Source organism: Anguilla rostrata, chromosome 2, assembly GCF_018555375.3.
Source record: "Anguilla rostrata isolate EN2019 chromosome 2, ASM1855537v3, whole genome shotgun sequence".
NCBI lineage: Eukaryota > Metazoa > Chordata > Actinopteri > Anguilliformes > Anguillidae > Anguilla > Anguilla rostrata.
In genome coordinates, this window is record NC_057934.1 from 5,613,345 (window position 1) to 5,628,488 (window position 15,144).

Genomic DNA, 15,144 nt, shown 5'->3' on the forward strand with positions numbered 1-15,144 from the left:
CCTCTGAAAGCCTTGCTTCCAGGCTTGCATACAGTCAGCAGAGATGGAGGAAGACCTTTCATATGCGGCCTCAGCCAATCCTCGAGCAACCTGTCGACGGACACCCCCGAAAAAGCAGTCACCTGATGAAAGTGATCTGGATCACGGTTGTTTTGCTGCCCGGTAGCTCAAAAGTAGGAGGCTCTGTTCATGCCCTGAGTTCCATAACTGCCATTTGGAGTCAACGGCCATTTTCATAGAGAAAGGGAGTGCAAGGGGAAAAAAGCACACGGCCCAGGAAAAATTTTTTTTTAAAAGAAGTGGGTGGAATCATCAAAGAATGTAATGTTCAAAATGTTTTTTTCTTAAAACAACTGACTTTGTCTGCCATTTAACCATCTGGGGTCAACTAAAATCAGCCTGAAGAGCGAAGCTATCGTTTGGGCGCGGAAACAGACGTACATTCTTTGCAGTGCCGTGTCATCTGCTGAATGTCCACTGCCAGGTCCCATTATCTCTTTTCAGTTTAGTTATGAAACAGCTTGTGGCACAGAGTAGTCTTTCAAATATTTTCCGTTCTGCTCATACCCAGACGGGGAAAACCGAGCCGTAGAAACTCCAAAGAACATGCCTGTCAACTACAACCTCATCTGGCTGCAGCATTAAAAAACAACTGAAACAGTTATTTTAGGCTAGGCACAGTAGAACTGTGGCTATTACGTGGGGAAACAGGACAGGAAGTGTTGCTGTAGGACTTGAAATCAAATTAAAAAAGTTGTTAAATAAAATGTCTCTCTGTGTAGATTAGCAGCCTTTTCTTATACTTCATCATCAACCTTGAAGAAAAACAAGAAACATTAAGATTTTTGAAGTACAATACAATACTCTTTATTCTTGGAATGCAAATTTTCTCTAAACAGCATTGTTAAAAATACAAATAGTTACACTTTAATCCATGATCACAAAACGAAAAAATATTTTAACACCACTTTCATTTGTTTGTTTATCAGGTAGGCAGAACACAAACAGAACAATTAAAACACCTGTAGCATTTCACATTCAAACGGCACATACACCAACAAACAGGAATTTCCCGCGGAACCGACCCATATCGCCAACGCTGTCTTTCGGAGTGACGATGGTTTAGTTTGACAATGCAGTACCGTGTGGGTTACGAGCACCAATCGGATATCTCGTTTGAAGTCCTCTGTGTAAACTTGTTACTTCCTGTTTTAAGGATATACTACAGCATTGCAATCCTCAGCCCTAGAGAGTTGCACGGTGTGACTTGTTTTCCACAACAAGTTCCGGCCCAAGAAACCAGGCGAGAAGAGTTAACTGGGTAACACAATCAAATGGTTTAATTGACCAATTAAGCGCTGAGTGACAGGGAGAATGAGGAGACCCTGCAGCCCCCTGCTGGCCCGAGGATGTAATACGCTCTCCGACACCTTGTCCTCCTCCAGTACCCCGGACCGAGGGCCGCACTGTTTCATGAGGACTGGCTGCCCAATAAGGTCAAACCATGGCTGTGTCCGAATCAGCCACCTCACTGCGTCCTCAAAGTCTGTGCACCGCGTACTGTTTTAGCACGTACTGTTTTAGTATGCCATGGACAGTATGCGAAAAAATATCCTCTCTCGTGTTTTCCAGTCGTAGTGTGGAAGTGTCGTAAGAGGTTCCGCCCTTGCACGGCCACCCTCACACATTGTTGTCGCTGCTGTTGAAGGAAAATGGCGGCGACGTACGCTCCCCGAACACACTCGGCAAAAACCCCGGGAAATAAGCACGTCATCCTGGGATTTTGAGCACACTACATTTAGAGAAAATTTCGATGACTCAACGACTTTCTCACACGTCCATCCTCAACGGCTTAACTCGACAGTGAGGCAAGTGCGCTGATTCGGACACGGTCCTCCTCGTCTCCCTGCGGCGTAAGGAAACGGTCTCTGCCTCGTACGAAAGGTCGGAGAGAGAGTGCGGGGGTCGGGGAAATGGGGATCAAGCTCCCCCCCCCCCCCCCCCGTCCTACCGCAGACGTATGCAGTCCACCTCCTCCGTCACCCGCATGGAGGACGTCCGGCCCTCGGCCTCGTCCGCGGCCTTGCCGGGCGGGGCGTAGCTGGACCTCCAGCGGAGCAGGACGATCTTGCGCAGGTGCTTGACGGTGTTGTTCTTGACGCTGACGAAGCACAGCGTGTTGATCATGCTGTTGCTCATGGCGATGCACTCCACGATGTAGAAGGCCACCAGCGAGTGCCGCTGGCGGGAGATGACGGTGGGGTGGAAGTCGCGCAGGATGGCGAAGCCGTAGTACGGCGCCCAGCACAGGAAGTAGGCGGTGAGGATGCCGATGAGCACCATCACGGTCTTCCTGCGGCAGCGCAGCCGCTTCCGGATCTGCTCCGTCTGGAAGCCCGGCACGCTCTTGAACCACAGCTCCCGCGAGATCCGGGCGTAGCACAGCGCCATGGTCAGCACGGGCCCCACGAACTCCACGCCGAAGACGAACAGGAAGTAGGAGCGGTAGTAGAGCTGCTGGTCCACGGGCCAGATCTGGGCGCAGAAGATCTTGCTGCGGGTGGGGCCGTGCGGGTACATGGTCTCCGAGGCGAAGTAGGCCGAGGGGATGGAGATGAGGACAGGCACGATCCACACCCCCGTGATCAGGCAGTAGGCCGTCTGGTACTTCATGCGCGGCCTCAGAGGATGGACTATGGCCATGTACCTGGGGGTAAGGGGTGGGGGGGGTGGTGGGAGGGGAACACCGTTATCTCAGTACTGGGAACTGTTAAAAACAATCTCATTTTAAATCACAGGAAGATGCTAGATTATTTGATGCAGGTAAGCTGATATAAACGTCATGCTTCAAGAACTCTGCTAAAGCTACCTCGCTTCATAAATATGGATCCACAGTAAGATGTCCAGTGTTCATTCAACTCTAATCACGTGAGTCCAACAGGGACCATATGTACTCTGTAAGAGTACATTTAACCCTGGATGCTTCCCTGTCTGAATCAGCCAGAATCTCTTGGGTTACGCCTGATTGGTTCCTATAGTATCAACAACATGCTATCGCCCTCTGACTGGCTACCAGCTGTGATTGCTAAGAGATAAATCTCCCAACATCAGTCAACATCAGCTCTCCTGTAATACCCTAAGCAACATTATGAAGAAAACCCAAGCCACTGGCTTGTGGAAAAGTGCCCTGGGAAAATGTTTGCGGTTAGTCTGCTTTTGACAGGTAGCACAGTGGTAATATAAGGGGCATAATTCAATTCTTAAAAAAAAAAAACATTATAATAAACACCCCTGATGATACTGATTTCAAGTATTTACACCCCTGATGCTTACATTGCCACAAGCTCACATCTCACTTCACACGTTAGGGGAACGGATTGCAGGTGTTGTTTTGTTCTGAAAGGCAAGCGCAGCGATATACCAACACGTACGATGCACATTATTTTTAAAACGAGGTAGTCGACAGAGCTTCTCACAAATCGATTTAAAAGTGTCTTTCCAGGAAAAGGATGCAATTTGGTGACAGATAAGACACATCTTCAAATTAAAAAGTGTCTAAACAAAGATCATTAGTTGTACCAATTTTACTCAGAATACCCTGCAACCTCGAATACCCTAAAAGTAAGACAAGAGCTCTGCACCCTAACAATAATGACACCCACTTTAAAAAAAGCTAGAAAGTTTATTGATTTGGTATCCTTTGAAGCTGAACTAAAGCAAGGGTAAGCATTGTCATAAACCTCCTGCACGGCCGGATAAACTGAAAATGATTTGTTGGAAACAAAAGATCGAACGGCTTTGTGGAAAAAAAAAAAACATAAACCAGCTACAGCAAAAGCAACATTAAATTATTTTCTGAAAAGCTCCTGAGTGACGCCCATTTTCAGATGCTGAGCTTCTTCCGCTACAATCTTCATCTCGTTTTTCTTATTATTTATTATTACAAACAATCGCTCGTTCGATAATTAGCCATCCGAAAATGACAGCAAATCATTTGACATTTTGAGGTTTCAGAGCCGTTCTTGAAACGCACAGAAGCTGTTTGGCGTTCAGACACAATGTGCTCGATGCTTTCGCACGTTTCTCCTGAATTCCCCCCCAACCGCACTTATCCGTGCACTGGAAATCCCAAAGCTGTGTAACCGAGAAACTCATCTCCCAGACAAGCGCTGAATTTTAACTCATGAGGAAAGCGAACGGCGCTCAGCTGAAAATGCAAAGACTCGATCATGTGACTGCCGTGCCAGGGTCCCAAGGTTGCAATCAGGCCTGGGGGGGGGGGGGGGGCTGGAGCTGAAACGGGAGTCGGGACTCTGGAGGAGAAACCGGTGACGCATTCTAATACTTTTACATCACCGATTCGCCGCGCGGCACCACGATTAATCACACTTTTTTTTTTTTTATCAAAGGGAGGCCACGACGATGGGTATACATCACAAGTGTCACCTGAGATTCGAGTGTTGAGACGTGTGGACAGAGCCCTAATGAGCACAGCATCTGATGTGTGAGCGTAAATTTCTCTGTGTGAAAACAAACCTTTGAAAACAATCAAAATGCACAGTTTATGATTGTGAACACAACTACAGAGGGTTTTAAGATGACTATTTGGAAGCAACAGCACAAAAAAAAAATTAAAACAAAAAAACAAAAAAAAAATTGTTTGATTGAGACATTGACACTACAGTGTAGAGTCAGTGAGCCACTACAAAGCAAGAGATGGAAATAATTTGAAATGCATTTTTATAAAATCCAGTGGAAGAAATCAGAACTTAAAAGCTATATTTTATGTTAACTGCTAAGCTGTGCTCAAAGTCTCCAACCCCCTCCGTCTGACATATACACGCTCTCAAACTGTCAAGCACATAACTGAAGTCGGATATATGTTATTCTCTCTTTCAACGGTCTTCTTAAATGAAGTGTCTATGTTTTAAAGCAAAGGGCACATTGGCTCACTGTCAAACACATGGCCAGTGACATAAATCTGAGCACGGTTTAGGGTCCGCCTGTTCTGAATGCTACAGCTAAAGCACCATCAACAGTCCATTGTTTCTTGTTGGTTTATCGTCATTGACATCTCCCCTTGGAATAAAATGCGTAGCTTTGGGCTTAGTTACCTCTACTTCATGAAATATTTATACTTCCAGGCAGAATATTTTCAGCATGGACTGTCTTATCGTAATACCGTCTGGCTCTTTTGCAAAACAGGAGAGAAATGCATCATCTTAAATTGTAGTGTATTTTCATGCATCCATGCATGCATATCAGAATATATACATAAGTCAAATGTCACGTTGATTTAACCAACAGGACGTGTGCAGTATATTACAGATAATTGGTATAAACTGACGTCCTGTTGTGGCTAAGGCTCAAAATGGAGGCATGGTTCCAGTGTGTAGATGGGCCTCACAGTGTGGTATTGAATCCAGACTTTGGCAGGTCGTATTGTGGCAGGTATTCCCACAGGGCAATGCACAGGGTGACGGTAGCACTGAGCGAGGAGGGAGGGATTCGGTCTGTCGGGTCGACCGTGTCTTATCGCTCACCAGCCAGTCCCACCCCCCCCCCACCCCCCCCGATGACTCATTCACCCCCACAGTCTGCTCGCTCAAGCTCTGCATGAAGGGTCATCCTCTGACTCACGTCTGTCGGAACTCAACTTGTGGACCTGACAGTGAAAACACACAGTGGCAACAATGAGTGTGGCTGGCCAATATATCTGGTCAGTCAAAATGGACAGAAAATGGGGGGGGGGGGGGGATGGGGGAAGATCTTTTAAAAAATTATCTTGATCTTGGAAAAAATCCAGACCGTGCCAGTGCTGACTGTAGCCAGTAGCTCCACAGGGCGATGTGCAATTGGTGATTGCCATTGCCCAGGGTTCCGCGACAGTTCAACTAGTTAGGGGTCTGCGTTTCATCACTCTCTAGCGACCCCTTCTGGTCGATAGGGTGCACTAGGACTATGTGCTAAATCCGCATATGGGCTTTCTCTAGCTCAGCTCTGCACTACCTTGGCGGTGAGCTGCGGTGTGAAAGAGGCTGGCTGGCGACACCATGTGTCTGGGAGGGGAACTGCGAATATCTGTACTCTCCCAGGGCTCAGCAATGGAGAACTCGCGTGAACTCGGCTGCGAATAGTTAATTAGACGTTCCGAATTACATTCCATCCCATGTTTGGTGCCAATACTTAAAAATAAATAAATACAAAAATAAAATTATGTGCCCCATCTACGTCTGGTCCGTGTCTGGCTATGTCTGTCCCTTCTGGTTGTTCAGTCTATGCATGTCTATTGATGACTATCCCCCATCACCAATATTGATCTACTTTCTTTCCTCCTTTTTTATTTAGACTTTTTTCAGCGCAGTTGGCTTTTTCTGGTCTTTGTTATACCCCCCTCTCTCTCTCTCTCTCTCAGAGGCTTCACTACATCATTTTGTAAATTATAATTGTAAATAAAAATAAAGATAAAAAGAGAGGAATATAAATAAATAAATAAATAAATAAATAAATAAAAAAATACCAAACGAAAACTACCTGATGCACAAAATGCTTTAAACTGTCTGTATAGACTGCACCTTACAATCAAACAGCACTCAACCTCTGACTGTTGGGTACTTTTGTGCACATGCTCTGAGAAAGCTCTAGTAAAGCAGGGTTATTTTGGACCTTTTGTTGTGGTAGTGCTTTCCTGGCAATTTTGTGTGGACGTGCCTGTCTGCTGGGAGTTGGCCAGGCCCCAAACATCAAATCAGAACCAATACAGGTTTTTATTTCCACAATGTTTTCATTATGGAGAGATGAATGGTGCGTTTGCGTTTTGGAAAGAATAAATAACTTTTGGATTTTGTGCTCCTGTTGATCTTATTTGTAGTTTGTCGTGTAGCGTTAAAAACGGTTGTAAGTTGCGTTTTAAAAAATAAACAAAAAGAGAAAAAAAGTTTAAAGGTTAAATAAAAAAATAAAATAACAAAATTGAGTGTGGTGCTGGGTGGCTTACCCTGTTAAGGCACTTTTATAGCACATAGATGGGGCCCATGGTCTAATGAATTCTGACCGGGGCAGTGCCCACTGTGACCGGCAGACTTGCAGGTTGGCACATAAATTTGTTACATAATTAGCCTTAGCTCCTTAATTACCCACAATGCCGGCGGGATGTCTGCTTTTAGCTGCATGCCAGCAACGCCCTCTGGTCAGCCTCTCAACAAGCGTACACATGAAGTGTTCTGATCGGACGCATCTGCAGGAGTTTAACTGGTGATCTATCTGCCGAGCAATATGAAGCAGCAGATTCACACAACGTGTTCTGAGGGATAGCGTGCATTAGTCTGCTCCCTCCCGAATTTACAGAGGAGGTTGAACGGCGAAGAAGATGAACACAGAAAAAAATCTGGCATTCTGCATTTGGAGACAATATGGGAACTTAAATAGAGGGAAGAAGACAAAAAAATAAAGATGAACAGAAAAATGAAGGTCGCCTACTGCTCTGGCAACAGCCATCTGATAAATGTTATGAGAAACAACATCCATGCATTTCCATGCTCACATAAGAAAGACTTTCGTTCTGTGGCAAACAGTGCCATCAGTGCATTGAGCCAGTGAGGATGCAGACCTCTGCCTTCATATCCCAACAAAGTGATCTGACTGGACAAACGCCGATGCCATCATTGGGCAGGCTGGGAGCCGATTGGCTGAAGCGCGTGCAGACCCACCTGTCGACAGCGATGGCCAGCAGTGCATTGGTGGACACGTACAGTGACACGGTCCTGAGGTAGTTTATGGAGGCGCACAGCACCAGCCCGTGGTCCCAGGACAGCTGCTTCACCACGTAGTAATCCACCAGGAAGGGGCAGCACACGATGGCCACCAGGAAGTCCGAGATGGCCAGGTTGGCGATGAGGAGGTTGGTGAGGTTCCTCAGCTTCTTGTAGCGCGCCAGGGTGGCGATGAACAGGAAGTTGCCCACGCCGCAGACCAGGATGATGCAGATGAGGACCACGCCGATCACGATGGTGGCCACGAAAAAGGCGCGCCCCTGCGTGGTGTCCGGCAGCTCGTCCGGCGCCACCTCGTAGTCCGCGTCGTAATTGCCCATGAAGGGGTCCGGGGCGCTCTTGGAGAGGGGGTCCAGGCTCACCGTGCATGCCACGCCCGCCGCCAAGCTACTGCTGTTGGAATCATCCATGACTTGGCTATTTTTCCGTTTCCTTCAACTATATGTATACTTTTTTTTTTTTTTTACTTTTTATATATTTTTTATTTTTTATTTTTATTTAGCACTTTAAGATTTCTGTAGGCAGAGATCACAGGGCATTGGTGGAGTTTTGATTGGAGCATATAGACCCTCAAGGGTTTGCATCAGGCTCTTCATTATGAAATAAACAAGAGTCCACACCTGCGCGAGAAACGTACAAACTTTTATAATTCTGAACAAGTGGGGGGGGGGAAACGTGCATGGAATCTAAGAGAGGCGGTTCATAGTAAAGACGTGATAAATATAAAATTGACCTGATCTTATCTGTGATAAAAAATACGTGCATAAAAACATTAGTGTAACTAGCCCCGTTTATGCAGCATAAACCATGCCATACACCAGATATAAAAATGTATTTGAATTCAAAAACATACGCCTCCCCGTCTCTACTTTATCGTTAAGTGAATTTAAGCTTTCTGTGGCGCACATCAATGTAGCTGAAACATTTACTTGATTGAACAGGCGTACAGTTCATCAACACGTGCACGCACTTATGACTAATAAACCTTGAATTTATCCTAGTGGAATAAAAACGATGCTAATAATCTTCGCATTATAGGCTACTTGTTATTCCTAAGAGGTTGCTTCACTCGAATCTTTGTTGAAGAAATTATTCGTCGTGTTTTTTTTTTCTTCTTCTCCAAAATGGGAAAATAATAGTTTAATCTGAATTCTTACTCAAAACCTTTATCTGTAAGGTTGGTATCCTACTTCTAGAATATTGTTGGGGCGCACAATACAGAAAGCATCTAGCATTTATTTTGTCGTATTTGTGTTGCAGACACTAAATTGTACATAAATAGCATACTACACTTTAATGAATATTTAAATAAGTCTTAATGTCCCCTCAATAAAATTGGCTGCACCACGTTACATACGTTGAGTATTTGAGTTCCCTGTATCTTTTAAAGTTTCCCTGTGGATTACACGAACATTAGGTAGGCTTCATGTAGCACTTAATTAATGATTTAATATCTGTTGACGAAAGTGAACTTAATGCATGTCAAACATACGTAGTTATCGCTGAAACTGGTGTGAATACAAATCAGTGACACAACAGCAACCAACTGAGCAACACAACTTATGCGTTAGAAACTATACAGTTACACTTGAATATAACATTATTAGTAATGACGTTCTGTATTAAGCCCACTATGGGGTGGTGTAAAGTAAGTGCAGTATAAGGCTATGCGATTGAGCAGTCACGACTTAAATTTAACACAATTTCTGTGCACATCGCATTTTGCCGAATTAAAGAAATACATTTGATATTTGAAAGATATCTGGGTAGCCGAACTGTAAAAAGGCAGGCTGTATAACCTTTTGAAAACGAAAGGAAATCATTATAGCAGAATATGACACTTACCTTAAGATCAAAAATATTTTTCCTTAATTTTCATCAGACATGACCTTTTCCCCAAAACTTTGAAAATGCAGCAAAAACGTACTGTTCAGTATAGCGACCACTTCCTTTACAGAGTAGCCGACGCTACTTCTAGTCTAAGGTAAATTACAGGTCTTCAGGAAAAAATACGGTCTATTGGATCTCGGCTGCTCTCTCGGCGTTTCGCCTTCTTTTTCTCCCTCTAGTGGCTAAGGCACATGGAGTTTTCTTCCGTGGAGGAAAAGGAAATGATAATTTATCCAAGCGCCTTGTCGGTTCAGTGCAGGGGCCGCAACGGTAGTAATTATTTCTCAAGTGAATGGGTAAGGAGTGACGCGTTTCTGTAAGGAAGTCCAAAGTTCGAGATCAAATGTTCCGCATGCAGCCTGCAGCTTATTAGCCCACCTTCCCTAAGTTACAGGGGAAACGTGAATGAAATGCTAATTAAGTAGAAAAAAATAAAAGTAAAAAAAAGAGTTAGGATTGAGTCTCTCCAAAAAGTTCACTGTCTCCACGTAGGAGAGTTAAATTCTCAAGGTGTTTTCGGCAGGTGCGTGTCTGACATTATCGGGTGTGTGTTTTCAGTTGTCACATGGGCCAGGATTAATTGGGGAAAATAGCTGTCAAGAGCACTGATTACGTGATTAGGATACCGAACATGCTGGGCTATCAATACTGCGAAACAAATACCGGCTGGCACAACCGCTGAAAGCAGCAAAATAAAATTAATTAACAAAAGCCTGAAGGAATCGGTCATCTGGGCGGGATGTCAGACCTCGCCCTTGGCTCAATGTGGCTATTACAGATCCCGTGACGTTATCGAAATAAAGGTGGCGGTAATGCCGATATGCAGTACTATGCAGTACTGTCAGTATTCCCAGTGACGTTCTGTTAATCGGTTTATGGGATATTGTAACTTTCTTTGAGTTCCCGAGGCCACTTTCTTACCCAGGTTCTTAACGCCAAAAGGAAATGAGTTTTATAGTTCTCGGCTGACACTCATGGGTACATAAACTTCAAATTAAAATTAAATAAAATATAAAATGTGAGTATGTGTGTGTATGTGTGTGTGTGGACATGTATTACTATCTTTTTGAGAACCAAATGTCCCCACAATGATAGAAAGATGAGGAAAATTTGCTGGTCCCCACAAGTTCAAGAGGCTGTTTTAGGGTTAAGACTTAGGGTTAGGGTTAGGGTTACAATTAGGTTAAAGTTAGGGACAAGGTTAGGCATGTAGTGGTTGGGGTTAGGGTTAGAGGTTACGGAATGAATGTAGTCAATGGGAAGTCCTCACAAGTATAGCAATAAATTCTTGTGTGAGTGTGTGTGTGTGTGTGTGTGTAGCCTACCCTATACCAGCATTGGGCGACAGGCAAGAATACACCCTGGAGAGGCCGCCAACCCATTGAACGACACACACAGCATCACCCACAGGCAATTTAGGCTGCCACATTAGCCGAGCATGCATGTCTTTGGACTGTGGAGGGAAACAGGGGAGAACATGCAACGTGTTGGCTTATATAATATAATATAATATAATATAATATAATATAATATAATGTAATGTCCTATGATTTGCAGAGGCTGACACATTAAATGGTGCTTATTTGCAGTTCAACTCAGTTGGGTTAATGTCGCCGCACCCGAAGACCGCACCTTACAATCGAACGGCAAAGTGGATATTTTCGGAAGGTCCCGTCACAGCTGCGTGTTCCTCGTTAGTGAACAACTGCGCCGCAGACGGAGCGGAGGCCTTGAGTGATGTCGCCCGTCGTTCCGCGGACAAAATGGGTTTAAAACGAGCGATCGATCGTTTTTTGTTTTTTTTTAACTGACACGCTCGCTTTATGGATGCTTGTAATCCAGGTAGGCAGCACCGCGCGCTGTCGAAGTGGGACTTTGAGTGGGCTATTTCGAGCTTCCCGTGTCTTTCCCTCTCTGTCTCTGACTGACAGGAAACTCCCATGATGCACCGCGGCCATTGCGGACACAGTGTTCCTTGAGACAAGGGCGTCACCCGTCCCGTGAAGGAGACGCTGACGAACACTTACTTGTAAATGTGATAGACTGTTGAACTAGATTTACTAAAATGGATTATAGATGTCCCCCCCTCCCCTCCCCCAAAAAAAAGAGAAGTTGTGAGAGCGCTCTCTCGTCTCTTCACTTCACACCTCACGGTTAGATAAAAGCGTGAGGTGGCAGAGCAGCGGGGTTTCATTTCGGCCGAAGAGTGCGTACTGTGGCACTGAGCCAGCGATGGAGAGAGACGCGTGGAGGGGCCTGTGTGTTCTCGCCGCGTCTTTCGGGAAATAAGTCATTCGTGATCCGAGCGAAATGTTCTGGAGGGGAACACAGCGCATGCTTGTCTGCGCATGGGCACAGATTTACATTAATCTATTGCATTAATTTACAGGTGTGGCATTTGCATTTGGGGTCTGTTGACCAGTTAAGTGTCGATGGCAGTAAAGCAGGCCATCACGAGGCTGTGAAAATCTGAATAAACTGAGATAGGCAGAACACTGGGTGTGTCAAAATCAACTACTGGTACACTGATAAGAAGCAAGAACTCACTGGTGAGCTCAACAACCTGGCCATGGAAGATCACTGTAGTGATTGACTGAGGCGTACGTTCAATTGCAAAGAAAAACTTTTCAACTTTCAAAACAACCTTTTTCAACTGTCAAACTGTTCAGAAACACGCTTCAGGATGAATGCATAGATGTGTCAAAGACTACCTTAAAGAGAGAAGGAAAGGAACTTGTCTTTATTGATGAGGTGACTGCTAATGACAGCAGCAGGTTGAATTGTACAGCATAAATCTTATCTGCTGGGATCAAACCAAGTGGCTCAAAATTCATTGGATGGCGCTTCACCTTGCAGCATGACAATGAACCCAGACATGCTGAATCAAATAAGGAGTTTTTCAAGGTCAAAAAGTGTAATGTTCTTGACGGAGCAAGACAATCACCTGACCTGTATCCAAATGCCTATGTATTTTATTTGCTGAAGACAAGGCTGAATGCAAATTCCCTTCGCCAAAAAAAACAAAAAAAAAAACAGGAACTGAAGATGATTGGCAGGGCATCACCTGGAATGATACTTGGTGGCTGGTGATGTCTATGGCTCTCAGACTTCCACCAGTCATCAAAAGAAAAGATCATGTTACTCTGTCTAATTACTCTTGCTCCCCTTAAATAAAGGGACTATGTAGATCACTCAGTATAGAAGTAAATATGCGGACATTCTGCACTTTAACTTCACTTTCATTGCTTTGTTTCAAATCCAATGAGCAGTACAGAGTAAAAAAAAAAGTGTCACTACCCATATACTTACAGACTGTACTGTATAGTCTGTTTTCATCCATCATCTTAATGTGGAAGAACATTTTTCCCCATCCTTAGTAATGTGTATCTTCTGCCTTGTTCTTGTTTCAAATTTGAGACCCTGTTCATGTTTTTCTTTTAACCTGAGCTCCATTTCAGATGTCATATTATCGAAGTGACATGATCAGACGAAAGTTTTTCACCAGCTCTGAAGGAGATTTCAAACTTCAGAATCCCATTTCCGCTAAAATGTGAAGAGCTCAATGAAAAAAAAAAAGAAATCCTGATGAGCCTTTTGTGTAACGCGAGGATCAAAACCGCCTTTTGATCACAACAATCTGTCTCATCAACAAGTGGAAGAAGAAGAAGAAAAAAAAAACTTGGATTAATTTGGGGGCGACATAGTTCAGGAGGTAAGACCGGTTGTCTGGCAGTCGGAGGGTTTGCCGGTTCAAACCCCGCCCTGGGCGTGTCGAAGTGTCCTTGAGCAATACGCCTAACCCCTAACTGCTCTGGCGAATGAGAGGCATCAACTGTAAAGCGCTTTGGATAAAAGCGCTATATAAATGCAGTCCATTTACCATTTAAAAGAGCCGAATGAAGTTCTGGTTATTGGACGCGTGTCGGAAGTTTGCCGATGTTTGCGCGTGTGGTTTTTAGTCGGCCTGCGTCCGAGCGGCCCGCTCGGCGAAGTCGCTTTGGAGACGATCGATGCGGGTGCGGCGCCCCGGGGGGGTGAACTCGCCCAGAAGCGACGATGAGTCCTGTCATCCTGAAAAAACCCGGGAGGAGGAGGAGGAGGCGCGTCGTCCTCAATCCCCGCGACGGCCGATCGATTTCGGCTAGGGCCGCGCGGAAGGGATGGATGGATGGAAGGAAGGAGGGAGGGAGGGAGGATGTGAACACCGGCTATCTGACAACCAAAAAAAAACTATAACAGCAATAAAGAGAAGCTTCAGCCGGCATTGTGCAGTGTCAACATCTTCACCCTCGCGGGCTTGAGAACAATCACCCAGCGGCGGGGTGACGTCCGTTTGACGTGTGGTCTCGGCCCTCTGCGTTCCCGCCTGTACTGCTCGCCTGCGAATGGCCCATAAAAGTGTCCCTCACGTGACAAATGGAATCTAAAAGCAGGGTCCGGGGAGTCTCTGCGGTGCACTTAATCCCATGGGTAAAAGGGTCATGCATGGTTGTATGAACTTAAAATTATTGGAGTTTAAAGGTTTCCTCCCAGCAAGTAACTTGGACCATGAATTATGACCCTTCTGGTTATGCCATTCAAAAAAAAAAAAACATTGTTTCTTGCCAGTGACAGAAACTTAAATCTTAAGTTTACTGCAGATGCTGGAGCAGGATCTATATATACATGGCAGGGATTGACCTCTGGCCAATCAGTGGCTTTAATTAATTGATTAATTAACGTGGCAAGACCACCGGCCTCTGGGGCCAGACTTCAGCGCCTCTGCTCTATGGCATGCCTCTGTTTCCGCGGCGACTGTGTTTACTCATAAATAACACCGTTAAGGCAATAAAGACATTTTAAAACGGAGAGCGCGCTCACTGATAAAACCGGCTTCTCGTTCCATCAAAGTAAAAATATGTGGCCGATTATATTGGAAGCACGATGGTACAGTTAGTCATGTCATTCCACGTTATCCGTGCTCGTATACATGTGGCTATTGAGAGAGGCATTTATTCTGATAAACGTACCGCCATGTCTGTGACTAAGAGATGCTTTGAAATCGTTCCTAAAGCTGAAGACAGTATGAGTTAGTCTTTTATTTTTTCTTCCGTGAAAATATCACTCCCCCCCCCATCCTATTCCTAAAAGCCAGGCTTGTTTTGTGGATTATCAACTTGGCCCAAGGTTCCAATCGTTGTTGACAAGAGGAAAGTTCTGCCGTTTCAGCAAATCCACCGTGACCGGTGAGCTATGTAATACTATTTGAGCGTGTGAAGTGAACCTTGAGCTGACCTCCAAAATGTGTTCATGATCATTGTAACCACTATGTTTTTGTTCAAAAAGGTTCAAGAAAGGGGATTCTGATTGCCACGTTCATTATAGATACGGTCTATCCTCAAGGCATGTCTGCCATGCAGTGTATCTCTCAAGCCTCACCTCTTATCCTGGTTCTTTGCTTCTTTCAGACTTTTATAACCACTGATATTTTACGCTTCATGGA

The 15,144-nt window shown here is 44.9% G+C and overlaps 1 protein-coding gene across 1 annotated transcript; it reads right to left on the reverse strand.

Moving 5' to 3' along the window:
* Positions 1-1,496: 1,496 nt before the first annotated feature.
* Positions 1,497-8,387, reverse strand: prokr1a (prokineticin receptor 1a). Its single transcript, XM_064316684.1, has 2 exons — positions 7,710-8,387; positions 1,497-2,707 (listed from the first exon to the last, which is right to left on the reverse strand). Exons 1-2 carry the CDS (start codon positions 8,180-8,182, stop codon positions 2,008-2,010), a joined length of 1,173 nt encoding a protein of 390 aa, XP_064172754.1. The 5' UTR covers positions 8,183-8,387; the 3' UTR covers positions 1,497-2,007.
* Positions 8,388-15,144: the final 6,757 nt, after the last annotated feature.